Raw genomic sequence first — 26,307 nt, forward strand, 5'->3', positions numbered from 1 at the left:
TCAGACCCCAGCTTTTATCTGGTTGTTGGGTGGAAGCGATTTTCCCAAGTGAGTTCCCACCGTCAGGCCAAACTCTTTGTCTGCATGCAACTTCTGGACCTCAGGCTTCAGCTGGTAGCCTGTCTCTCCATCAAAGCAGTCAGAGGGGGTGAAGGAGAGCGGCGCATCAGCCAGGAGACCCTTCAGCCTCGAGCGCCAGGCCTCCAGCATGGTGTTGCGCTCCTCAGGTGCAACACATGAGGGCGCCCAGAAGATCTGAGGGGCCAGGACTTGGAAACCACAGTAATGCAGGATTCCATTCTGGAGATTGGGACAAGTGACGTCAGTTTGTTGTTTGAAATGTATTGCATTTATAGTTAGAAGTGTACAGTCGAGTTGTCCAGGAAACATACCTGTATTGGCCACAGGGTGACATTCATGTCTCCATTGATGCCAGTGGAACTGAACATAGACTCCAGAGACCCGGTGGTGAAAGACAGCATGGCTTTCTTGTCCTAGATTAGAAAAAGGAAGCCAAATTACAAAGACACACCAACAAACCATACAAACCAATGCAGAGGTATGAAATATAGTACTCACCTTGAAGATTCCTTGACTGTACCTCTTCTCAGGTGTGTACGCAAAGCCCAGTGTGAGCACCCGATCAATCCAGCCCTTCATGATGGCAGGGACAGTGAACCAGTACATGGGAAACTGAAACAAGGTACAAGTTACCAGTGTAAATTTTGACAGCAAATTCTGATTTCGTTTTTAAGTCTTTTGAATAACACATTAATTCGGTTTTAGTTTGTTTAAAATCAAAATGCAGTGTCCGTCTTAATGTGGTATCAATTTTTACAGCAAAGATTTAGTCTTTTGAACACACCATTTAGCCTTCGTCTTGTAAAATTCAAAAAGCCTAGTCCTTTAGTCTTAAGCCGTTATTCCAATTTCAGAACTCACCTGGAAAATGACAAGGTCAGCTTCAGTGAGTTTCTTGTGTTCCGCAGTGATGTCTGCAGACAGCTTTCCTTCCTCCCATGCCAGTTTGGTCTCTTTTGCATACTGGAAATTGTCAGGGTTATGCATCTCTCCTGCAGATGAGAGCACATTTTATTTCCCCTGTATTAATGCAATCCTGCACAAGCCGATTTGAGATTTGAGTTGTCTTCTTAAAGAGCTCAAAGCCTCACCAGTGAGGTCCTCAGCTGTAGCAGTGGCTTTAAACGTCATGGCATACAGGTCAGAAACCTCCACTGTGCAGCCCTGAGCAGATAGAACCTCTACAGCAGCATCTTTAGCGGCAGCACTGAATGAACCAGAGCTCTGGTGGGCGTACACAATCAGTACCTTCTTTCCTGTTGCTGCTGCTGCTTCTGCTGAAGTAAAAAGTTCAGATTCAATATGAAAACATGAAACTCATACAAAACAGAGCATACTTATTATGCATGTTCCCTCAGCCCTATGGTTGAAAAATTACTAAAGTGTTTTATTATTTTTTAAAGTACAAAAACACAGAATCAGAACATTGCCAGTAGCCACGACCCCAAACTAATATGTTGAGTCCCGAACACCAAACCAAACACCATTAAAAGCTCTAAAGTCAAACAACTAAAGCAGACCACTCACCCATCCTCAATCACAGTGTCAAAACGATGCGCTAAAAATCAGCAGTTGCAATATGGGAGGATGGAAATGACAGAAATGCTTCATGACTGAAGGCAGATCTTTTATGCACACATCACTCCCACTCTCACAACTGTCTACCAATCAAGCAATCAATCAAATGAATCAACCTGTCCAGCTGGGGTGGATTCAAAATGTCTGTAGGTCTGTTGTTGAACCAGTGCTGCATTGTTTTGAAAGGTTGACTAGTATAGGCTACAATGAATACAGGCTGAATCAGTGGGAAACAATTAAAAAATACAAGAAAGGCTTAAACACATGGCAAACATTAAGCTAATCTTAACCAGATTTATATATTACAGAAAAAAGGTGTGAGTTAAGATTGTAGATTTCATTGTAAATCAATGGAAGGGGGTCATAGAAAAGGGTCATCTATTCCAAAGCCTCTGGGAAGGAGTGGAAAAGGCACAATCACCTTTAGATATAAGCTGGAACCAAAGAACAAAAGTAATGTTTACTCTTATCTGTAGCATATACAATATGTATCCATCCATAAAGAACCTTGAACCTTGAGAGTTGAGAGTATTTGCCAGACGATCTAAGAGGCCTGGAGGTGGAATAGGGGCAGAGGAGGTCGGAAATATAAGGTGCATTATGTGTTATGTAATGCTTTAAAAACAAATAATAAAACCTTAAACTCAACTTAATCAGCTTAGTAGATCGAAGGTCAAGGAGTCTAATTTGGGTGCTTTCTCATCAGATCATTTTCTTAACCTGCTTTGTGTGTACAGTATGTGCATGCGCGCGCGCGCGCGCGTGTGTGTGTGTGTGTGTGTGTGTGTGTGTGTGTGTGTGTGCGTGCATGCGGGCGTGTGCATGGGTACAGCATTACTAGTCACATAGGACAACTACATATCCCCCACAAGGCTAGTAAAACCTGTCAAAATTGACCATGTGGGGACATTCTTCAAGTCCCCAGGTTCATGTTTATGGCTAATGCTGCATTCACACTGCCAGCTACAAAGTCTATTCATTTTCAATGGAGGCCAGCGACAAAGATACATCAAACTTTTGTAGCTGCTACAAAAACAACTACAAAGCAACTTATGTGTAGCTTTGTAGTTAACAAAGCGGCAGATATGCCGTGTAGATGTCTATATTTTGTATCTACCAGTGTGAACGCAAAGAAAGATCTTTAGCCCTAATGTTACAATTAATGAAAGATTCCCTGTGTGTGTGTGTGTGTGTGTGTGTGTGTGTGTGTGTGTGTGTGTGTGTGTGTGTGTGTGTGTGTGTGTGTGTGTGTGTGTGTGTGTGTGTGTGTGTGTGCATGCGTGTGTGCGTGTGTGTGCATGAGTGCGTGCCTGAATGCGTGCCTACATGTACATGCGTGCCTGCTTGTCTGCGTGTATACAGTACGCGTGACTTGTGTGCCATGCGTCATGATGCGTGCTGGGAAGGATAGGCTTTGTTCTGCTGCTGTCACATTTCAGCTCTGTTTTACTCACTATTACTTTTCCTTCAAGCAACATCTTGCATGTGGTCATACCCAATAATGGGTGTTGTCCTGTAAAAGGAAAGATTAAACAAGGAAAAAACAAATAGTAACCCTGACCAACGAGCAGTGAGCATCAAAGGGAAGAGCTGATTGTTGCACACATCTGAGGCCAAAAAAGTTAAACTATGTTCCATCTATCCTGCCTCTGAGCGTGCACGCGCACGTGTGTGTGTGTGTGTGTGTGTGTGTGTGTGTGTGTGTGTGTGTGTGTGTGTGAGAGAGAGAGAGAGAGAGAGAGAGAGAGAGAGAGAGAGAGAGAGAGAGAGAGAGAGAGAGAGAGAGAGAGAGAGAGAGAGAGAGCATGTGTATGTGAGTGTGTGAGACATTAGACATTAAGGTTGTTTGTTAAGCACCAGTGCACTGTAAATAGCAGATCTACAAGCTCACAACACATTGTGAGCTTTAGTATTATATAACTCAGGCTTCAGTTATAGGAATCAAAAAGGTCAAAATGGCATAAATACAGATTTTTATGTCCTCACAAATATAGTAATACGAGTGAGCGTGTGTGTGTGTGTGTGTGTGTGTGTGTGTGTGTGTGTGTGTGTGCGTGCGTGCGTGCGTGTGTGCGTGCGCTTGTGCTGTGGTGAGGGGCCCTAATGAACAACTGCTACACATTAGCACATTGGCCCACATGCATGCAAACAATTCGATGTCATCTCTCTTGGAGACCGTCGAATACATTGTTGGGACATATGGAGACAGTTTTTCAACCAAAACACAGTACTTTCTCAGTCACAAGTATTTGGGGAAATTATTGTTAGCTTTAAGCACCACTGCCGCTGTGTTTGCCCTATAATTTATGGTACTCAGGCAATCTTTTGTCTGTGAAACTTCTTTTCAACTCTTAACCCATTGGGATATAGACCTACACTAGTAGAGTATAGCCACTCATAAAGTATGTTGTTAATGCTGTGCTTAACCCATTTAGGCCTAGAATTATTGAATGCTTTAACCAGTGAAAAATAGCAGATATACAAGCTCACAGCGCGGCACCGAGTGCCGCGCTGCGAGCTTGTAGATCTGCTATTTTTGAAAAAGTCATGAAAATGTGTGCAAATCTTTAAATATATGTATTTTCAAAGCCAATGGTTGTAACTCAAATTTTGCTTCTGGGGGGGTCCCTGGAACTATATATTTTGAGATGGGGGGTCTAGCTGTGGCCAAATACATATCATCTTGGGGGTCCTTCACATGAAAACGTTTGAGCACCACTGACATAGAAACATAAGTTTCTTGCACACATTTTCACGATTTTTAAAAAATAGCAGATCTACAAGCTCGCAGCGCGGCACTCGGTGCCGCGCTGTGAGCTTGTATATGTGCTATTTTTCAATAGTTAACATTCATGGGGGGCCCGCAGTGAATCCTTGTACCCCCCAGGGCCCAGAATTTGGTGTGACGCCCCTGGGCCCTTCTGCATTGCAGACCTACCTGAATGATCGCCCCAAAACACAGTCGCCCCGGGGCAAATCCGGCAACCTCGAAACGGTTGCCACCTGGTATTTCAAAACGTAACCTCAGAAAACTATACTTAAACCTAACCTTATTCCTAAACGTAACCCCAGTAAGAGGTGCCAAAACCTAACCGTATTCCGAAACTTAACCTCAGTAAAACTATTCCTAACCCTAAATGTATTTATTTATTTTATCATTTTTATCCCATTTTTATATGATTTTTGTTACCCATTTTTTTAACCAATGCCAATTGCCTATAGCTGTAATCCTGGGCTCTGCTCTCCCCCTGCCATGCTTGGGGAGGGCCCCGAACTGAGCCCATTATTCCTTCAGTGCATGAGGAGTGAGCAGGCTGATTCTTTTCACCTGACAGGGGGGAGCTTCCCCCGTTGGACGTAGCGCGTGGAAGGAACACATTATTCCAACCAGTTCCTTTCCCCTCCATCAGGTGCCCTGGCTGGCATTATATAGACCAAGATTACTGCATGTTATTGTGAGGCTATATACCCTAGGAGACACAGGGAGAACATGCAAACTCCACACAGAAAGGCCCCGGCCTTTGCAAACCCCACCTAGGGTGTGGGAGTCGAACCCAGGACCTTAGCTGTGAGGCGACAGCGCTACCGACTGCGCCACCGTGCCCCCCTAAACTTATTTCTAACAGTAAAACAAATACAAGAATACAAGAAACACTGGGGGTGAGCGGTCCGCAGAAAAATGGGGTTCCGGTTACCACCTGAATGGGTATAGAAGCCACCTAGGAAACAGTAGGTCACAGGTTTGACCCCTGGGCTGGCCCTGAACAATGTGCAAAGTGTCCCATGAGCAAGACACTTAAAAGCTATACTACAGTATACAACTTTGTCCTAGCGGGGATTCGAACCTGGGTCTCCTGTGCAAGTGCTGACATTGTTACCACTGTTGTTACCACACACCTCTTTTACTTAGAGGAGATATTGAATTTGGACCTTTGGGCAGTAGGTCTACCATGTCATTCTGTAAAGACTGTTCATACCATGACCACGGGATCTACATTTCTCAATAAAAGAGCAATGAGACCAAATACAACCACCACAGTTGTTTGTGTGGTCAAAATGACATTTTACTCACAAAAAGTTACACAGTGTAGCTTTAACACCTATATGTAGCCTACTTTGTTTTGTGAAAACATCAATAAATAAATCAAATATTCTCCAAAACCAAGAAATGGTAATAAAATAGGCCTAATGTTCCATACAGTGCTTCTCAACCTGTGGGTCGGGGGGGTCCCCAAATGATTTTGTGGGGGTCCCCAGATGATTAACGTAATTTGCAACACTGTTCAAATATGATTCTTTTGGGGGTCACGGCCTGAAAAGGTTGAGAACCACTGTGGTAGGTGATGTAATTTCAATTTTAATGGAGTCATATAGAGGTTTCATTCTGCCCAACAGCAAGCGAGTAACAATACAAAAGCAGCATTGGCTCTACACCTGCTTAGGAGCAACTTGTAGAACCACACAACCATGCTATTAATTAATGTATGGCAGCCACTACCTCGCTTGGACCAATGAGATTGAGTCAACAGGGCCATCATGTGGCCAGTACAAGGAAGTACACTTCCTTGTTCTATGTGGAAGTGGAATACACACAGGGGGAAAGTGTGCAAGACAAGACAAGTGAATGGTCTATGTATTTATGTGTGCGTCGTTGACCAATGACCATAGAGTTATTGTGTCTGTCAATTTAATAATCAGAATGAGAATCTGTTTAAGCCCAGCCAGGCATGCCAGGCAGGCCTGCCTACAGCGAGAAATATGACCTGCTGGCGCATCTCACGTGGTGGAGGAAGACAACAATATAAGAAGAACATAGAGCAAATGAAGGGACATTTGGGTAAGTAAGGTACGGTAACGGTAGGATATAAGAAGAAAATATATATTTCCCTTTTTCTTTTGGCTGTAAAGCCGAGGTTAGGAAAATTCTATCTGTTGGTTGTTTGCTTGTCTTCAGACTTGAATCATCTCTACGAGTTTATTCACTTCCTCCAGGTTACCACTAGAGGGAGGCAGAACATCAGTGCTCTCTAGTCACGAGATTTGATTTGGTGTTTCTTTATGGTTTAAAGCTGTACTGTGGAAGCTGCTCAACTAGTGGTCAGTAGCGGTATTGCTTTTTTCGGCCGGAGTCGCCGCGGACCACCGGAACGGGGGTCCGCGGACCACCGCGGCAGTCGCGAGCACCTCCGCCTTGCCGATACGATTCTGTAGAGCCGTCTCCCATCATTTTTAGACCAGAATTGAGGGAGTAGCAAGCAAGATTCCTTCACCAATGTAAACACAGTTGCTGAGGGAAGCTACTTCCTTTAGAGACAGCAAGACTCGCTGTGATTGGCCGGTGGTGTATGATCGGCGCTGTGATTGGCCGGTAGTGTATCATGTGGGAGATGACATCATTTTCCCGGGAAATTCTCCCCCCCTCACAACTCATAGAAAACATATAAAGAGAAGGCTTCAGAATCTGAAAATAACAGAGTGGGGGTTCTAAAACTTTAGCGATTTAACAGTTAGGACAATTTTAAGATTTGTTTTATAAAAAAAGTTACATGGTATAACTTTAATCAAATAGTTGGTAATTATCAGCCATCCCGTGAAGAGGTTATAAGGCCAACGTGAGTAATCGCTAGCCAGATGGCGAGTCATGAATTGTGAGTGACTCTATATTGGCAGAACGGTTCCACTGTTCGGCATGCAAACTACACTCTTTAATAGATTAATTCCCCTGATGTAATCACAGTAATGACCACAAGTAAACACTGCTCTAGGATTTACTGTGATAATTTGGCACAGTCTGAACACACTGCCTCTCTGGCTGACATACACATTTAAAAAGTTCCCCAGTTATTCAGATCAGATAGACAAAAATCTTTGGCACAATATCTGTTCCTCTTTTATTTAGTTATCACAGCTAATAGATATTAACTTAATGTATTTGATATATATGTTGCTCCACCAGGGAGCAGCATAATCTGTTCTTAGACAGGATCATCGTCTGCAGCTTATGAAATCAAAACACTATTCCTATATGCTTGTTCACAGAATTAGGCCTATCTGATAACTTCTCTAAGAATTGTGTCAGATTCATACATGGTACCAGGTGCACATTTGTTCATTTTGTTGGATAATAAGCTTAAAATGGATCAGTTGGGTAGGATACAATAACAGTGTCATTCACAAAAACAATACCAGATACAAAGCAAGCAATATGTTTTTTTTATAACATAGATAATTTATATTTCAGTTACTGAAATATAAATGATATCATACAAATGTAATCTGTTAAACATTAATGTCTTCTGAAACAGATGTGGCCTTCAATAGTTTACCATAAAGTCAACAGACACCTTTTCTGTGATGTGGTATTGTTCTGTGTGGCATTCAAATGCTCACAGTCACAGATAGTTCTATATGACTGGTTTTATCCACAGTTATAGGCCTACTGTATAACTTGTTAGTCAAGATTAATTATCATGTCCCCTTGGCTCCAGTGCTGCAATGGCCCCTTTCCTACCGGGGTTGAACCGGTTACGTTCTTTTTTACCTGCCTAATTTTGAACCACTTCAGAGTGTTTCCACTGAAAATGAATTGGTTCAGAACCCTAAAAGTTGGTTCGGAACCAGAACCAAAAAATACTTATGTTTTCTTGCCCTGAACTAGGAACAAAATTGGGCATGTCACTATTCTACAGGTTGGAAGATGCAGATGCGATTCATATAAACAGCATGCTACAAAGCAAGCACAAGTCGGTGTGTGGCTGGTTCCGTGAAAGGACCAGGGTTCAAAGAAACTGAACCATTTCTAGAACCAAAAGTTCTTTAGGTAGAAAAGGGGCCAATGACTAGGCTATAAGCTACCTATCTTTGAAACATTCCTCCGCCCCTCCATTCTGCAGCACCTGAAGCCCCTGGCAGTGTCCTCTTCTTTGCCATGGTCTGCCGGGGGTAACACATTTAGGCCATGGCTACACGGAGCTGGATATTTCATACAGTGTATATCCCGGTTTTTCAGATATCCACATAGAAAAATATCTAGGTCCACACGACAAAGATATCTAGGTCTAACAAGCACACACACAGTAAAGTCTTCAGAGATATCCGGGTTCCCTGTCTACACGGATCCAGTGAATCGGATATTTTTTTGGCCTCATATAAAAACATCCTACTCTCCTCCTCTCTGCCAAGACCATCCAACCTTGTTAAATTAACTGCCAAAAACATTGTCTCAGAGAGTTTTCACTAACCTTTGAAGAATCAAAGAATATTATTCTTCACAACGATCCACACACAGATCACTTTAAAACACGTAGTAGTCTCGGACGATCTGAGAATAAAAATTGTGCCGTCACTATAATCCGTCACATAGTTATGGGGAGTTGAATGAACTTGATTTCGCTTTAGTTTCCGGGAAAACAAGAAAGGAATGCATTATGACATTTTCCAAATCCAATAGCATTGGGAATTAATCACGTGATCCCCTGATTGGGCGATATTCTAGGAGACAAATGGTGACATAGCTCTTTGCTAGTTTAGTGAAGAGCGCCAGTGTAAGAAAACAACATACGTGAAGTTGCGTCTTTGGCAGTCAACAAGTCATGATGAGTACCATAACTATTACCCGTGATGAATCTATTGATGTCACATGTTGACGTTTGGTCAAAACATGTCCCAAAAAGTCAAAAGAGTGGATGCTGCTGCATGTCCAAAACAGAATATTTTGTTTGTGCGTGCTATAAGTGCGGGTGGGTGGGTGTGTGTTTTGCCTGTCAAAATTGGCCGCAAATTACTTTCTTTAAACACACACGCACGCACGCACGCACACACACAAACAATGATTACTATCAGAATATAGTAGTTAACAAAGGAAAATCACTTATACTGTACCTTTAATTCAATTCATGGCAGTTTGGCTAGAGACAGTGCACCAGCTGGAAAAATGGCTTCTTTCTAGAATGGGTTATTATTTGTATATTATAGCTACAGTAGGCTATGAGAACTTGCTTCCTGTGTGACTAGGGATGGGTATCGTTCACCTTTGAATCGATACGATACATTTTTCGATACCTGGGAATCGATACAATACCCTTTTTGATACCATTTTCGATACTTTTTATTTAAGTTTAACTGCTCTACCCCTGCTGCGGTAGAGCAGAGGTGATGATGATGATCACACATGTGGCGGAGCGGAGAGTATAGACGTTGGATAATCGCCATAATAATAAACATTATAGGCTATTGTCGGCTATTTTCCACAGTAACGAGTGTAGCCTACTAAAGCAGTCATTAAACTCTCAGTAGCCCAACTGTTACAGATCCAGAGTATCGAAACAAGGTATCGTTCGTTTTTACGTGAACCGATACCCGATAGTATCGACGTCATGCAATCGATACCATTAAAAGTATCGCAGAAGATACCCATCCCTATGTGTGACTCTGCTCAAGTGGAGCAAAAAAAAGTACTCAATGTTTTAAGTAAAAGTATCAATACTGCAATGTAGAAATACTGTTCTCTGAAAGTACTCCAGAATTCAGAATTTACTTGAGTAAAAATACAAAAGTATCGACATCAAAATATACTTAAAGTACCAAAGGTAAAAGTACTGATAATGATAGTGGAGTAAAAGTTGGCTATAGAAAAATGGAAATACTTACGTTAAAGGAGCTATAGTCAACTTTTTCTTGAAAAACGGACGCTAAAATAAAAATAATGTTTCGAAGATATTTTATAAAAAAGATTAAGCTTCATACAGTATATGTGTTTCTATTGAAAAAGGACCACAAAAAGCATAAAATAATGATAAAATAAAGCAATAAGCCACAAGAGGCGAGTGGTTACCGGGTTAGTATACACCGGGGTTAGTATACACCGGCTGAGAGGTGTTGGGAAACACGAGGCGACAGCCGAGTGTTTCCGACCCTCTCAGCCGGTGAGGCCATGACAAATAGACTTGATATTGTATTTGGCCATAACGTGTGACCAAAAGGTCTTATACGTCCTCAGACCATCTTGTCTGGCACTTCCTATAGCCTATCAAACTAATAAATTGCGTATAGTTCTGCCATAAAGGGACAATAAGGTGTCTGGCATCTCTGACAGCTGTGACCCTCCCTGAGTTACCTAGCAACAGCTTGTTCCCAAAAGGAGAAGAGGTATCTATCTGCCTCAGAGCCCTGCACGGGTCCAATTTTGACAACCCGCGCCCGTCCGTCCCGTCATTAATCAGATCCGTGGACCGCCCGCTACCCGTCATTATTAAAAAATCAAAACCAGACCCGCCCCGCCCGTCAAAAAATGGACCCGTCGCCCGCCCCGCTACCCGTGATTACATGCATTAAAGTAAATAGCCTACAGCCGTGCGTGCGTTCTTTCAATGGCATCGCACTCCATTTTCACTCCATAGTTGATCCCCCTGCGAATCCTACTGCACGCCGTCGGAAAATGCTGTTATTAAGCCTATTATTAATAGGTCTATTATTATTTGGATAAAGTAGAACAACCTTTAAAACCAATCATACTAATTTAAAATTGTATCATGATCTGACACTGTCGCGACAGCTTGTTGCTGCTGCTGCTTTCTGCCTCCGCTGCTTTGTGCAGTTGTATTTGTCATACGACGGTGTCGCGCATTGAAAATATCAGAGCTACAAGCTCACAACATGTCGGAACTTGCAGCTTTGTGAGCTTGCATGTCTGCTATGCTCGACACGCACCGTCATACGGCGAAGCACATATCGAGCTTTTCACAGCTGAAGGGAACGCCACTCGCTGTCTGTCTGTCTTGGTTCTCTCATGATAAACAGCCCGAGGTAATCTAAACCAAACCGGACCCATGATGTGACGATAATAAAGGAACTCCTAATAGTCGTGGAATCACGTGGATATTATACAATCATGCACCTTTCAACTACATCGCGCGCTAGGCAAGCAGATCACTCGCGGCCACTTTATTCAGTTGTGTGTCGGTGTCCTCACTGTGAGTGTGTGAGCTCCAGCCGGCTGCCGCCGCTCCATGTGTGTGACTTGACGTTTAGGTGGAAACAGTGCTGTATGCATGCCGTGGTTCTGTCGTCCTGCTGCTCACTGCATGTGTGCGCTCTTGTGACGTTGTTTTAGGCAGAAACAGTTGTCTGGTTTTCACAGTAAAATGTCATCCGCCCGTCACCCGCCCGTGTTTAGTCGCGCACCGCCCGTCCCCGTACCCGCAAATTTATAGTTGAATATATTCCGCCCGTACCCGCCCGTCAAACACGGGTACCCGTCGGGTACCCACGGGTACCCCACCCGTTGCAGGGCTCTGATCTGCCTACACTTAAGGAAAAGAAGGAGGGATGGAGCATTATGGGATATTGTGGTGAGCTGAAAGTTCCTGCACTGTAAGTGAGGAATCTATGTGTGTGTGTGTGTGTGTGTGTGTGTGTGTGTGTGTGTGTGTGTGTGCGTGTGCGTGTGTGTGTGTGTGTCCATTTCTTTTTTATTTCTTTTTTGATTTTTCTGCCTTTATTGATAGGGAGATGAGAGATGTGGAGTGACACGCAGCAAAGGTTGTTGGGATCGGGAGTTGTCAAGCTGCATTAGCATTCGCAGCCTATAGGCCTACTGTAGGTGCCTTGACCACTAGCCCAGGCCATGTGTGTCTGTCTATTACCTGATCCTGTGGATCTGTTCCACCTGTACTTCCATGTATCACTTGCCTTGGATATATGTCATTAATAGGATTTAGTCGAGTCGACATTGTAAAGTTGACTTAAAAGTGATGTATGTGATATGTGTTTGGTCAAAATAAATAAATCTTAAATAGCTCTATATTCTGGTAGCAATCATTGCTATACAATGCTTGTTCAGTAACAGGGGTCTGTCTGTCTATCAAACTCATTAGTAAACAGAAAATACATTTTCAGGTGGGGATTCCATTTTCATCCAATTAGGAGGGAGAACTCATAGGATACAGGATAAACGAGTGAAACTGGAAGTGATGAACCAAAGGAAAATGAGCAGGCAAAATTGGAACCGACTTGAAATTGAAGCTGAAAAATGGATTCTCTCTCCTGATTTTATTAAAATTGGCAACCCACCTGAAAATTTATTTTCTGTTTTTTCAAAGAGATGTAGAGATCCCTGTTACTGAACAAACACTCCATAGCAATGATTAGGATTAGAACATGGAGCTTTAACTTGAAACATTTTTTTCTAATGACGGTTTTCTAATGACCTCTCTGTACAGCTCAGTAACTGTAGAACTGGCTGTGTGCTTGGCAACACTCTGATTAATCATTTCATGTATGCTGATGATTTGGCCATCCTGTCTCCTAGCAGTACTGGGTTCCAACAGCTACTGAATATATGTTCAGATTATGGTGTACAATGTGATGTGAAATATAACGCTAAAAAGAGTGTCATCATGGTCTGTAGAACAAGAGAGGACAAGGACCTTTCTTTTCCTTATTTGTCAGGTCAGGTTCTGACTGTGTGATAAAGCAAAATATCTGGGTCACATCATTACTGACCAATTGAGTGATGATGATGACATATATAGGCAGCGTCGTATGCTCTATGCACAAGCCAACATGCTTAGGAAGAAGTTCTACTTTTGTTCTAATGATGTTAAGATAAACTTGTTCAGAGCCTACTGCACTCCTCTGTATACTGCCCCCTTGTGGGTAAAATATAAGCAGACAAGCATCCAAAAGCTGCAGGTTGCTTACAATGATTGTATGAGGATTCTACTCAGAAAACCAAGATGGTCGAGTGCCAGTCAGTTGTTTTGTGAAGTAGGAGTGTGCACTTTTCATGCTCTTTTGAGAAATTTGACGTTCAAGTTTATCTGTCGTCTGAATGTGTCTAATAATTTGATTATCATGCTGCTGACTAAACCCCAGTTCAGTAATGTGAAATACCACTCTTGCATCTGGAAACACTGGTATAGTACCTTATTTTAGTGTTCTGATTGCTCTGTTTTTATTTATTTTTTATGGTGTGATGTTTTCAATGTTGTGTTTTTGTTTGTCTTCTTATTGGACCTAGTGTCTGTCAATAAAGAGTTGATGATGATGATGATGATGGTTCTAGGCAGCAGCAATTTACACTCACTGTTTCCACTGTCAACTCTCTGTGATGTGACTGAAGTTCCTTCCTTCCTCAGAGGATCTGTCGTCTCTTCTCTGTCAACCTGACATCGGATGCGTACCTCTCCGTTTCCCACTGGATGCCCCCCGGTGGCAAGAGAAACGGGTGTCCTGTCTGTGTAATGTCTGTCAAACTGAATTGGCTAAACTGAAGTAAGCAATTTACCCCGAGTGAGAGGACATTATGCTCTCATAATGTCCGCAGTGAGGGTGTTATCGGACGAGGCGCAGCCGAGTCCGATAACACACTCACTCAGGACATTATGAGAGCATAATGTCCGACCCCGAGTGGTAAATAGCTTTTCTACCACTTTTTCCCGTATACATGAAAGAAAACACATAGTTGTAACTTGCAAGGATCTTAAGTTACAATCATTATTGCCTATAAAACTTCCGCGAGACAGCAGATAGTTCCACCAACAACATCTTCTACTCACCAACAGATGGCGCCAACTCCATACTAATCCATGCGTCTAGCTTACAGCTAAGCTAACGTCAGTTAAAAGCACCGTTCCGGCCGTAAATAGAGGCTGTTCGCTTCCAGAAAGGCATAGGTTCAGAGAAAAGGGGCTTTAAAGTTGGCGGATTGCATTGGATCCAAATAAATCGGCGACGATAGTACGCACGTTAGTAAACATAGGACCGCTGCGACCTTCATTTGTTGGTTGGGGGACTACCTCCTGAAGTCCCCGGATGTACACTGAGGCGCATTGATCTCGGACACACAACTTTGCGGCAGTTGTCCTCTCATAACCTCCGGAATTTAGCCAATCAGAATCCAGTATTTGAACACGTGACTCGAAAAAGTGGTAGAAGTATTATTTAGTTGCTTAGATACACAACACAGCTAATTGAAGTGGCAGATTCTTTTTTTATTGCTGGTGAGCCAACATTAGCATTTCTCTAGCAGGCAAAATCCTCACTTGGGGATTCCCCGGTGTTGTCATCAGGTGTGCAGACCGCCCAGAGCAAATCCATCTACTCTGCTTTTCCATTCACGCTCCTCTGAGCCAATTGTCATGGGTTTGTTTTTTTCTGCCTGATCTTATTTTCCACTCTTGTTTTTCAATTAGGCTGCTGCATGGTTTGGGAATCTTCCGTTCACGCCTGAAAACAGGATTGGACCAAATGCTCTTGATTGTGAATGCTTAAATCTTCTTACATTTTGAATGAAAGAAAGGTGTTTAGTTGGGTTGATGTGCATGTCAATGGATTGTTTGCTTTGTCAGTAAAGGAATGGCAGGGAATCACTGCATGTATTCTATTACCGGTATACTTATAAGGTGTATTCATAGCAAGAATGGGTGTGATTGAAGGTTGGTCTAGAAAAGGGGTAGTAAGGTAAAGTTAGCCGAGTATTAGACCAATCTGGGAACTAAATCTAAATTAATAGCTTTCTTCACAAATGTGTTCATAAAGGTGTCTACTATCACCTCTGAACTTTCTCAATCACTACTCCCTTCGGAAACTTTTTGGGATCCAATCAAAGTTGGGGGTATCAGGATACCTGGGCCTGGGATTAAAGGGGATAAAATAAAAAGAAATGGCCAATATGAGCATATGAGGTGTGTAATTAGGGTATTTTTGGGCTGCTGAATCCATTCCAACCATTAGTTTTCAGTTAAAATGACTCCTTGGCCATAAAATAGGCCTAATTGGCTAAGGCTTAGCCAATCATGTCATTCGAGTTCACCTGTGTCCTGTTAGTCCCTATGTTTTAAACCCTTTTGAGTGTTCCTTGTCAGATTGTATCATGTTATCCTGTGTGTCATGATGTGCGCTTACCCGCCTGATCTTAAATAGTTTTCATGAATTAAAACCCTACTCCAACCATTTTTTAATTGCCAATATTATATGTCTTGTGGCCTATTTTATGGCCAAGGAGTAATTTTTACTGATAACTAATGGTTGGAATGGATTCAGCAGCCCCAAAATACCCTAATTACACACCCCATACGCTCACATTGGCCATTTCTTATTTTCCCCCCCCTTTAATCCCAGGCCCTCGGGATACCCCCAACTTTGATTGGCTCCCACAAAGTTTACGAAGGGAGTTGGGTTTGAGAAAGTTCAGAGGTGATAGTAGACACCGTTATGAACACATTTGTGAAGAAAGCTATTAATTTAGATTTAGTTCCCAGATTGGTCTAATACTCGGCTAACTTTACCTTACTATTTGATCTGACTGACTGGCTTCACTCTGACCAGGTGTAACTCCCTGCGCTAATTACCGTACACCCTCTAGATGACAGGCACATCAGTTTTTACCTTAGATCCATGTAATATATAACCATTTAATATATTTATTTGTCGTTTTTAATACCAATTGTTTATAATGAAATGAACCTAGCTCTGGACTTAAAGTTTGAGTGCCACTTTAAATGTGCCACTTTTGTGCCACTTTAAATCCACTTTAAATCCACTGTAAATCCCTATATCCCTTTATTCTGAGGGGAAGAGGGTAGAGTGTAGGGGAAAGAGCAGACCATACACATGTCTGGTAAATGCACTGATCACAGCTGTCAAATAAAGCATGAATGGCTGATTGGAGATGTATTGTTCCAATAAATTGGATTCTGTTCTAAGGAGCTGGCTAAACAGATTGTGTTGTTGTACATCTATTCTTTTGCGGGTAAAAAAAAGAAAAAGGTAATATAACATAATATATTATATATTACTCTTGATTCCAAGTAATAAGTAATATATTATTACTTTTTCCAAGGAGTAATAAGTAATAAGTAACGATTACTCTCCTAAGTAATATTGCCCAACACTGGTCATTCGTAAGGTGTGCTCACCTATTGTAGCAGCCCATTTGTTTCCATTGTACACTCTCAACCAGTTTCCCGAAAGCCGTCGTAGCCCACGGAGGCTCTTGATTGACAAGAGCCTTCGTAGGCTACGAAGGCGTTCCTGAAATGTTTTTTTTTAATTAATCAAAATGAATCACATGTTTAATCACTTATAAATACTTGATCTGAGAATCAATTTTATTTCAATTAAAACACATTTAGGTATATGAGTGAGTTTTTTATTATAAAAAATCCAGAGGCTTTTTTTTCATAACATACAAAAAAATCAAACAACCAACCATACAAAAATGCAGTTAAAACAATTCATGATAACTTAAACGGAGGTGGGGACAAGGGTTGCGAGCACATGGAAGATGCCACTCACAAGGGAAGTTTTGAAGCTTACTGGAAGGAGAGTCATTTGTAACCCTAGTTGGCTAGATGGAGAACACAATGGATGGAGAACACATTTAGCTAAGACCAATTACAATTTGAGTAAACAATGATTTTAGGTCAGATACAATCATGAGCATATCTTACTCTGGAGGAGATGCGACTAATATAAGTTTATTTTTAAGAGGTCCTTAATTGTGTATTCTTAAGCTTGGCATTGCTAGAGTACCATGATTGAAGGGCAAGCATAGTCATATGGCACTGGATGAAGCTATGGTACTCAGTAAACTCCTGTTGTAACTCTCGATCAGATTGAATGATCATACTTTTGTCTGTGTGACATGTGTCAACTCACCCCGACAATGAGTCCTCATGTGTTGTTTTACATGAGCCATTTGACCAAAGCCTTTACCACAAACCGTACAAGTAAAGGGCTTTTCCCCTGTATGGGTCCTCATATGTGATTTTAGATTCGATGTGGTACGATAGCTTGTACCACAAACTGTACAACTATAGGGCTTTTCCCCAGTATGAGTCCTCATGTGGGCCTTTATATCTCTAAAGTCTTTACCACAAACTGTACAAGTAAACAGCTCTACTCGCTCTACACCTCTACTTTCTGTATGAATATGCATGTGTCTTCTACATTTAGCCTTTTCAATAAATCCTTTACCACAAACTGAACAAGCAAAAGGCCTTTCTCCGGTATGCGTCCTCATGTGTTTTTTTAGATCACCCATGTGACCAAAGCCTTTGCCACAAACTGTACACGCATTGGGCTTTTCCCCTGTGTGAATCCGCATGTGTGCTTTTAGATTACTGCTTTGACCATAACCTTTACCACAAACTGTACAAGTAAAAGGCTTCTCCCCTGTATGAGTCCTCATGTGATCTTTCAGATGTCCAACGTGATACCAACGTTTACCACAAACTGTACAAGAAAGGGGCTTTTCCCCTGTATGAATCAGTGTGTGTCTCTTCAGAAGGTCCGATCGATTAAACATTTGGCCACACTCTGTACAACTAAAGCTTTTAGTCCCTTTGTGACTCCTTGAAGAATGGCTTTGTTTTGATGATTTAAGGTCCTGAGACAAATTGTGGCTCAAAGATCTTTGTCCTTTCACATGTTTTGTCTTGTGTGATTTCAGTGTGTTTAAAGCTGTCTGGTTTTCCCTGGTCTCATCCCACTCATCACTGTCTTCAGTATCAGATTCAGATTCAGAAAGGGAGTGTGAAGAGAGGAGCTGGTCATCACAAGTTGGTTGTGATGTTCCACAGTCCTCTACATCACGTTGTGTTTTCATGTGATGAGTTGAGGTGCTGGCTACAGGCTCTGTCTCTCTGTTTTCATCATCATCTTTACTTATTACTGCTAGTAATGTCAACGTTGACCCATGAGCCTCCCCTGGTCTTTGAAGTAGCTTGTCGTGTTCCTGTTTAATCTGTGGAGGTTCTGGTTCATCCTGGACCAGACTGCGGCTCCTCTCCTGATGTGCAGGGGAAACTACGTCTTTACACAAAGACAGGTGCAGGAAGTCTAGGGAAACAAAGAAGAGAAACCTTTTAAATGTCTGAACTTTAAATTGGTTTCGTGCAGTGGCGGGCTGGGCCATTACCATTTAAAAAACATCCTTCCTGACCACTAATTGCAGCCGAGGCTGAATTGGCCCGAATCGCATGAAAGAGGTCTCACAGCACATGGTTGGTTCTACAGACTCCAACTTTCGCACGCAGATAGCTCGGATCTTTGCCTACGTTCTTAGCTACTTCCCCTGCCGTTACTGTACTTGCATGATGATGTACAGTTGTACAAAACATTTTTTTTTCAGTAGAACCGCAGATCCAAACAATATGCCCATACAAGGGTCTGTTATGAAGGCTCTCTCAGGCTCTCACATAATACAGGCAGTTGACAGGTTGCCGTGGTTACCCATATATGGAGATACCCGACATATCTCATTAAGTCTGACCTCACAAGCGCCATATTTGGACCCGGACGAAATCCAAATTCCACTCATATAATAAACACTTAGTTAAGGATCTGAATTAGGGCGTAGCATGGGTCTTCCAGGACCCGATAACCCGAGACCCGAACCGAGACCCGAGCCGTTTCGGGTCTAAATTATTCACTTGTCCCTCGGGTTAGGGTAGGGTAGGGTCGCGTGATTATGGATCCCACTGGGAAAGATGGATAACCACGCCCCCGGTGATCCAAACACAGACCGCGACCGTCGCGATTGGCTGCCTGCACTTCCTGGCCGTGTCCTGTGTATTCTAGTGTAGGCTGAATAGTACATAAAATAATGTGTGAATGCTGAATAATAATATTATAACAGCGCTAGTGTGTGTTTGTTAAGAATGCTGAATAATAATACTATAATAGCGCTAGTGTGTGTGTGTGTGTGTGTGTGTGTGTGTGTGTGTGTGTGTGTGTGTGTGTGTGTGTGTGTGTGTGTGTGTGTGTGTGTGTGTGTGTTTAAGAAGGCTGAATAATATTATAATACCAGCACTAGTGTGTGTGTGTTAAGAAGGCTGAATAATAATAGTCTACAAGTTCTAAAAAGAGTGTGTGAATACTCTGAGTCTGTTCTTACTGTTCATTTGGACTAAAATACACTTGATGGTGATGATGATGATGATTATGATGATGGATGATTCATGATATTTCTTCTCTGCTGGCTTAAGCACAAGTAGTGTGGAAGAAGATTCTACTTCTACAAAATACCATCTATCTATCTATACTAGCCCTTACCCGTTCAAAGATATGAGCTCCAAAATGATGTGCAGTGTGTGGGTTATGGGATGTGCACTGTGCATACAGTATATGAGGGATGGAAAGTAACTTTAACTGGTGCTTGCATGATAATATGTAGGAGCATCAATGTAAGAAATACCTGTTTCGTTTAATGGCTACAGAGATACTGTGTCTCCCCCCCCCCCCCCCCAGCCCGCCCGCCCGCCCACGCACCTGCGCACACACCCGCCTGCCTGCACACACACACACACACACACACACACACACACACACACACACACACACACACACACACACACACACACACACACACACACACACACACAGAGAGCTGGTTAAACATGTTGCCTCATGCTAGATGCAGAATAGATGTGCCTCATGCTAGATGCAGAATAGATAGTAGATACACCATAAAAATGCTAATATACAGTATATGATTTGTGAAAGTGACAAACGGGCTTCACAGTTATGTCAGGTGTGTTCATATGCTAATGGTGATGCGATTTCAGATCAATTGCTCCAGCCACTGAGGAGAAACGCTGTTTCAGACAGACAGACACTCACTCACTCACTCATTCACTCACTCAGACAGACATTCGGAAAATTATAGTATAGATATAATCTATATAGTCTATTTATATACACACCACCTGAATGAGATGAGCCCAAACCATTTACACCTCCTCTTATTATTCATCATAGTGATTAGTAGAGATGATTGATGAGGAGTTATATTCATCGATAGCACCTCCATCCATTCACATGCACCTCCTCCTAAATTATTCTATTGGCCTACTGCCTGAATTACAGCATAGTGAGTAGTAGCCTGAGATGATTGATGATGAGTTACAGAAAAATAAGTAGGCCTATATGAAATAACAACACATTCAGCAAACCAGGATCTTTATTTGTTACACAGTGTGATCTACAAACTCACAACAGTTGCATCTGCGACGCGACACGAGCTTGCAGATCGTCTATTTTGTACCTTTACCTTTTTAAGTATATTTTGATGCCAACACTTTCATACTTTTACTCAAGTACATTTTGAATTCCGGACATTTACTTGTAACAGAGTATTTCTGTATAAGTAAAATGTGAGTAGGCTACTTTTCCCTAATATAAAATAGGCTACACACAAAATGTTGACACAGTTATTTAACAGCATTTGTATTAGTGCAACAAATAAAGATCCTTCATATAGCCTACTTATTTTTCTGGTCTAATGTAACCCCTCATCTATCATCTCAGGCTACTACTCACTATACTGTAATTCAGGCAGTAGGCCTATAGAATAATTTAGGAGGAGGTGCATGTGAATGGATGGAGGTGCTATCGATGAATATAACTCTTCATCAATCATCTCTACTAATCACTATGATGAATAATAAGAGGAGGTGTAAATGGTTTGGGCTCATCTCATTCAGGTGGTGTGTATATAAATAGACTATATAGATTATATATAGATAGATAGATGGTATTTTGTAGAAGTAGAATCTTCTTCCACACTACTTGTGCTTAAGCCAGCAGAGAAGAAATATCATGAATCATCCATCATCATAATCATCATCATCACCATCAAGTGTATTTTAGCGGTCGGTGTTTGGATCACCGGGGGCGTGGTTATCCATCTTTCCCAGTGGGATCCATAATCACGCGGTAGGGTCTAATTTTAGCTTAACAAAAATGTCATGGTTTTATAACTAAGCCAATTATGAAATAGACGCAAAATAGACACGACGATTTCACCGCGAGACGCGAAGACACACGCATGCATCAGTGGTGAAAACATAACAAACAAAGGACTTTACAAATAGCGGCAAATAGCTACTTGTTTGTAGTTAATAAAAAACAGAAGCATGGATTTACAAGGCAATCACCTCGATGGAGTGGAGACTCCAGCACAGCTCAGCTTTGCAGTGAGTGAAATGGCTGATAGCACATAGCAGGACGGATAAAGTAGTTTGCGTCCTGTTAGTTTAATGCATCTATTATTACAAATATGCTTCACAGAAAGCAAGACAAGCTGCATCACTGCTTTACAAAGTCCCGTGAAAGTGAAACTAAAATCGCGGACCAGTGGTGCAGCTTCTGCCGTGCTCCTGCAGTCACGACTGTAGTGAAGAGAGTCTCACTCACGTTTGTTTAAAAGTTATATCGAGTGACGTTCGAACAAACATTGCAAACTTTGCAAATAATTAGTTTCATCATGCCGGGTTTGGCATATTCCATAGACCGAGGGAGAACACGCAGCCCCTCTTTGTGTGTAGACAAGGGGACAGATCCTCAAGCTATTACACGTTGAGACGCGACACATTGTTAGCTTGTAGATCTGTTCTTTTGGGCGAATTACACCACTGTACTATAGAAGTATAAATTAAGCAATAGAGCTGCGACTCATGGAATGTGCACTCGCTGTATCCAGAGCCTTTTCTATATGACTGTTTGTATCACAAGCAAAACGATAGTCTGAAATGGCATATCGTGGCAAAGCTGCATCGTCATAGCCTAGCTCAGCTAGAACATCCCAGCCATGTTAAAACAAGGTAGGGTAGATACTGCAGTTAGTTAGCTAGATGCATTAGTATCTAGGCTGGCCCCAGGCTAGCATCGTCAAGACAATAATTATCGTCATATCGCACACCCCTACTGCAAGTCCAGCGGGCACCCCACCCTTACCAATTTGTATTGGTAAGGGTACACCCCTTAATACTGTCTCACTTTCAGCCCTGGTGTTAACTGTACAACAGAATAGAATGAAAGAAATAAGGAGCGAGAGTGCTTGTAACTTACTGATATCCTGGTGGTCTTCAGGTTCTGGTTTAATAGAAACTGTCCTGGCTGGAGAACTCAACTCCACCTGCAGACTGGATTCCGTACACTGGTCTGGAATGAAGGTGTAGAATAAGAACATTTGAAGGCAGAGTAAGTGATTTCACTCAAGTTCTAGTTTTCATGTAGGTGACAGGCAGGGACCTTCTAGCCTCGCAAGCCATCCCGAGTTACGTCATCACCAATGTGCTTCCTTTCTCGGTCTGGTGTCCCTCCCATCGAGTCTCTTTAAGAGAATTTAGGTTCTCAAGTTCCAATCAAAAGGCTGCATTTCGAGCGAACCCGCCTCACACCGCTACAGCTCTCGCATTTTGCAAACAAACATGGCGGACCCCATGTCCGATGCGAGTTCACAAATCGCAAATAAAAGCTGCATTAAGCGAAGTTTTATCTGAAATCAACGGCATCTCATAACTTAAAAACGAACAACAGTTTGCACCTTTGGAATTTCTGTCTGGAAAAGACGTTTTTGATGTTCTCCCGACGATGTTTTGATGCGCTGATGACTACTGAATGGACCTGTCAGTCAAAGTGAGTAACATACGTCATCGCGTAATGCATCGTCTATGGAGAACTCCCAGACTCTCCCCTGGGAGAGTCTGGCTGTTGCGAGGCTAGGGACCTTCCTCCAATCATGATCAAGTGGGGGCAGGCCTTGGTGCGCGTAAGGCCCGCCTCCACTTGACCATGATTGGAGGAAGGCCCCACTCTATCCTGATTGGAGGAAAACTTGTCACCCAACAGTTTTTGAAACTGCTTTTTTATCCTCACAGGAGATAAGGCTGAAGTCCAAATATGGACCAAACACATACCTATCCTGTACAACTTTACGACAGGCTGCATCCTTGCATCAAACAGTCCCTCATCCATCTCTCGCTGTTCCTCTGGCAATGTTGAATATCTTCTGGAGGCCATCTCTCTACTGTAGACCTCTCCCTGGGGTGCTCTGTGGAAATCACCAGTAGAAATAACCTTTAGTTTTCATTTGGCAACCTTAAAGACATACTGTGTAACATTTTAGAAGTCTAGTGTTTCAGGTGACAGTCGTCCTAATGTCTGTTGGCTGTTTGTTTATTTTTTTTATTTTTTTTCCATTTACTTTCATAAGTCATATTGCACTTTTTTGTAGGCCTATATGTTTTTGAAATGTAGTGCGCGCGCATTGTTGCAAAACACCCCCATGTGTGTGTGTGCGCGTGCGTTTGTGCGTCTTGTTGAAAAACACCTGTGTGTGTGTGTGTGTGTGTGTGTGTGTGTGTGTGTGTGTGTGTGTGTGTGTGTGTGTGTGTGTGTGTGTGTGTGTGTGTGTGTGTGTGTGTGCGAGCGAGCGCACTGTATGAGGAAGTAGCTAGCTGATGCAATAAAGAGGAAGAGATAGACAGACAAAACATGTAATGATGAATCCATTATGTGAGTATGGTGGGGGGTTGCTCTCGGGAGCAAAAACAAAAGCTTAACCGATAACCATTGTTAACCGAAAAGACACAGAGAGCTTGCAGTAGATCTGCTAATTTTTATTATTTATTAGACAGTTAACATGTCTCTTTAATACATACGTATTAACACAAGCCTGTGACTAAAGAATTCGTTTTTTCTTTTTTACTGAAAAGTAAAAAGTAAACCGGCGTTTTGCACTTTTATTTTTCAATATAGCCTATCATACACTACAATCATTAGAAACATCTGTAGGCTATTCCTCCCACTTTATCATAGAGTTGTATTATGAACTGTGTGTATTGTTTTCTGTGTAGGCCTATTATTCTTACCTGTATATAGGCCTGTCATAATTATTACATAATCATCTAATCACGATGCGACGCGTTGTGAGCTTGTAGATCGGCTATCTCCACTATCAAGTATAAAGTTGTCAAATATGTCAGTCATTTCTTTGTATAGGCCTATTTAGGTTATGTGTCGTAGTACCATGTGCAACTTCAAAGCCTAAAAGTTTAACAAAAATGTAATTGTCAATGACAAAAACACAATTAAATAGCCTAGTTAATTGCAATTATCTGAGTGACAATTAATCGTCAGGTAAAATGTTATAATCGTGACAGCCCCCTACCTTCTTGAGTGTAGTTCCGTGACAGTTGTTCAATATCTTGATGTTGTTTGTTACAGCGTCACGTGTCAACGTAAATTCCAGTTCACACTGGCTAATAAAGTGGTAAATAAGTAATACTGTGTTAAATAAGTTAATAAACACAGGGATTACAGTTATGTATTCCACATGCAGAAGATCCACTAAACCTATAGGTCTACTTTGCTACAGTGTTTCTATGAGATGAAACGCTGCGGTGTGTCTTCTCTTGCTGCTGGCTAAAATAACTGGTAACTTCCTGGTTTGATTCTTTAGAGCTATCTTGGCTTAAATCCGGCAGTAGCAGCGATACAGTGAAACCAAACGGCCACATGATGGCAATACTGGACCTATAATGGTTTTATTATGATGACTAACAAGCACCTAAGTGGATAGAACTAAGATGATTGTACTGTTGTTGCTAATCATTGCCCTGATATGCCCAAAATATGAACAGTATGAAACCCAAAATAATTCCTATTTTCTATCAATTAGACACCCCTGAAGCATTGAATTCATGGAGTGTTTTCGTTTGTGTTGCATTCCTGAGCCAATAATTTGATGACTGGCTCATCGGTCAATAGGAGGTCTACAAAAGATTGTCTAATGATGCAAGTTGTAAGATTTGACATTTTCGCTGTATTTGCCTAAGAAGCGTAATTTTAAAAACCGCTCTGAAAAACCACGATACAGGCGACTGCCACTCGAAACTGGTATTAAGTAAACCTAGCCTAACCTTACCTCCCCCCTGCCATTGATTGATTGATTGAAGACTTCATTAGAAGTTTGCATAGGAAAAGGTACAGTTTGACGGTACAGTTCACTGGTACACGGTCAACTAAAAGGAGATCCTAGAAAAGCACTTGGCTTATACACAGGAAACCATTGACCAGGGGTGGCATAGCTCAGGGGTAGAGAAACCGTTATTAGAGCACGAAGGGTTTCCAGTTCGAATCCGGGCTCCCCCTGAGTTAATGTCGAAGGGTCCTTGAGCAAGACTCTGAACCCCTAGTTGCTCCCGGTGAGTAGGTTGGTGCCTTGCATGGTTTCCTCTGCCACTGGTGTATGAATGTGTGTGTGTAATGGGTGAATGTAATGCACAATCTATGTAAAGCGCCTTGGATAAAAGCGCCATATAAATGCACCATTTACCATTTATTGAAGTATCTCATATAACATTGAATGACAGATGGATCGAACACAGTACTATGCAGTAGATATAGTCAGAAAAAAGGGGGGGAAAAGTGCAAAATATATAGGCCTATAGGCCTATACAGACTCAGGGGAGGGTATAGGGCTGGGCTAGGTTTGTTTTTACCAGTTGCCAACGGCTGCCGCCTGTAAGTGGTTTTTCAGGGCGATTTTAAAGGATGCTAGGGATCCACACTCCTTTAAGGCCTTTGGTAAGGCGTTCCACATTTTGGTGAACCGGAAAATCACCAGGCGCCCAACGAGTTTGACCCTTTGATTGACTTAGGGTTAGGGTTGAACGTGATCTGTGGCACTGCCTCTGGTGAAACTACCTTTTCCTATGCAAACTTCAAATAAATACTTCAAACAATTAATCAAAACTTGCTTTGGGCAATGTAAACGTATGTTTTTTTCCTCATGCAAATAAAGCTTTTTATTTTTATTTTTTATTGACAAAATATCACTTTACATACAAATAGAACAGG

General features: G+C 42.0%; 1 protein-coding gene across 1 annotated transcript; it reads right to left on the reverse strand.

Annotated features, from left to right (window-relative positions):
- On the reverse strand, positions 1-24,815 carry LOC308307557 (ribosyldihydronicotinamide dehydrogenase [quinone]-like; the record flags this gene model as incomplete). Its single annotated transcript, XM_080752824.1, has 9 exons — positions 24,617-24,815; positions 23,364-23,497; positions 22,513-22,605; positions 18,328-18,501; positions 1,173-1,358; positions 943-1,073; positions 580-693; positions 393-494; positions 1-300 (listed from the first exon to the last, which is right to left on the reverse strand). The coding sequence occupies exons 2-9, from the start codon at positions 23,464-23,466 to the stop codon at positions 1-3; spliced, it is 1,203 nt and encodes a 400-aa protein (XP_080608950.1). The 5' UTR covers positions 23,467-23,497; positions 24,617-24,815.
- Positions 24,816-26,307: the final 1,492 nt, after the last annotated feature.

This window comes from Nannobrachium achirus (assembly GCF_963921795.1).
Source record: "Nannobrachium achirus genome assembly, chromosome: 22".
NCBI lineage: Eukaryota > Metazoa > Chordata > Actinopteri > Myctophiformes > Myctophidae > Nannobrachium > Nannobrachium achirus.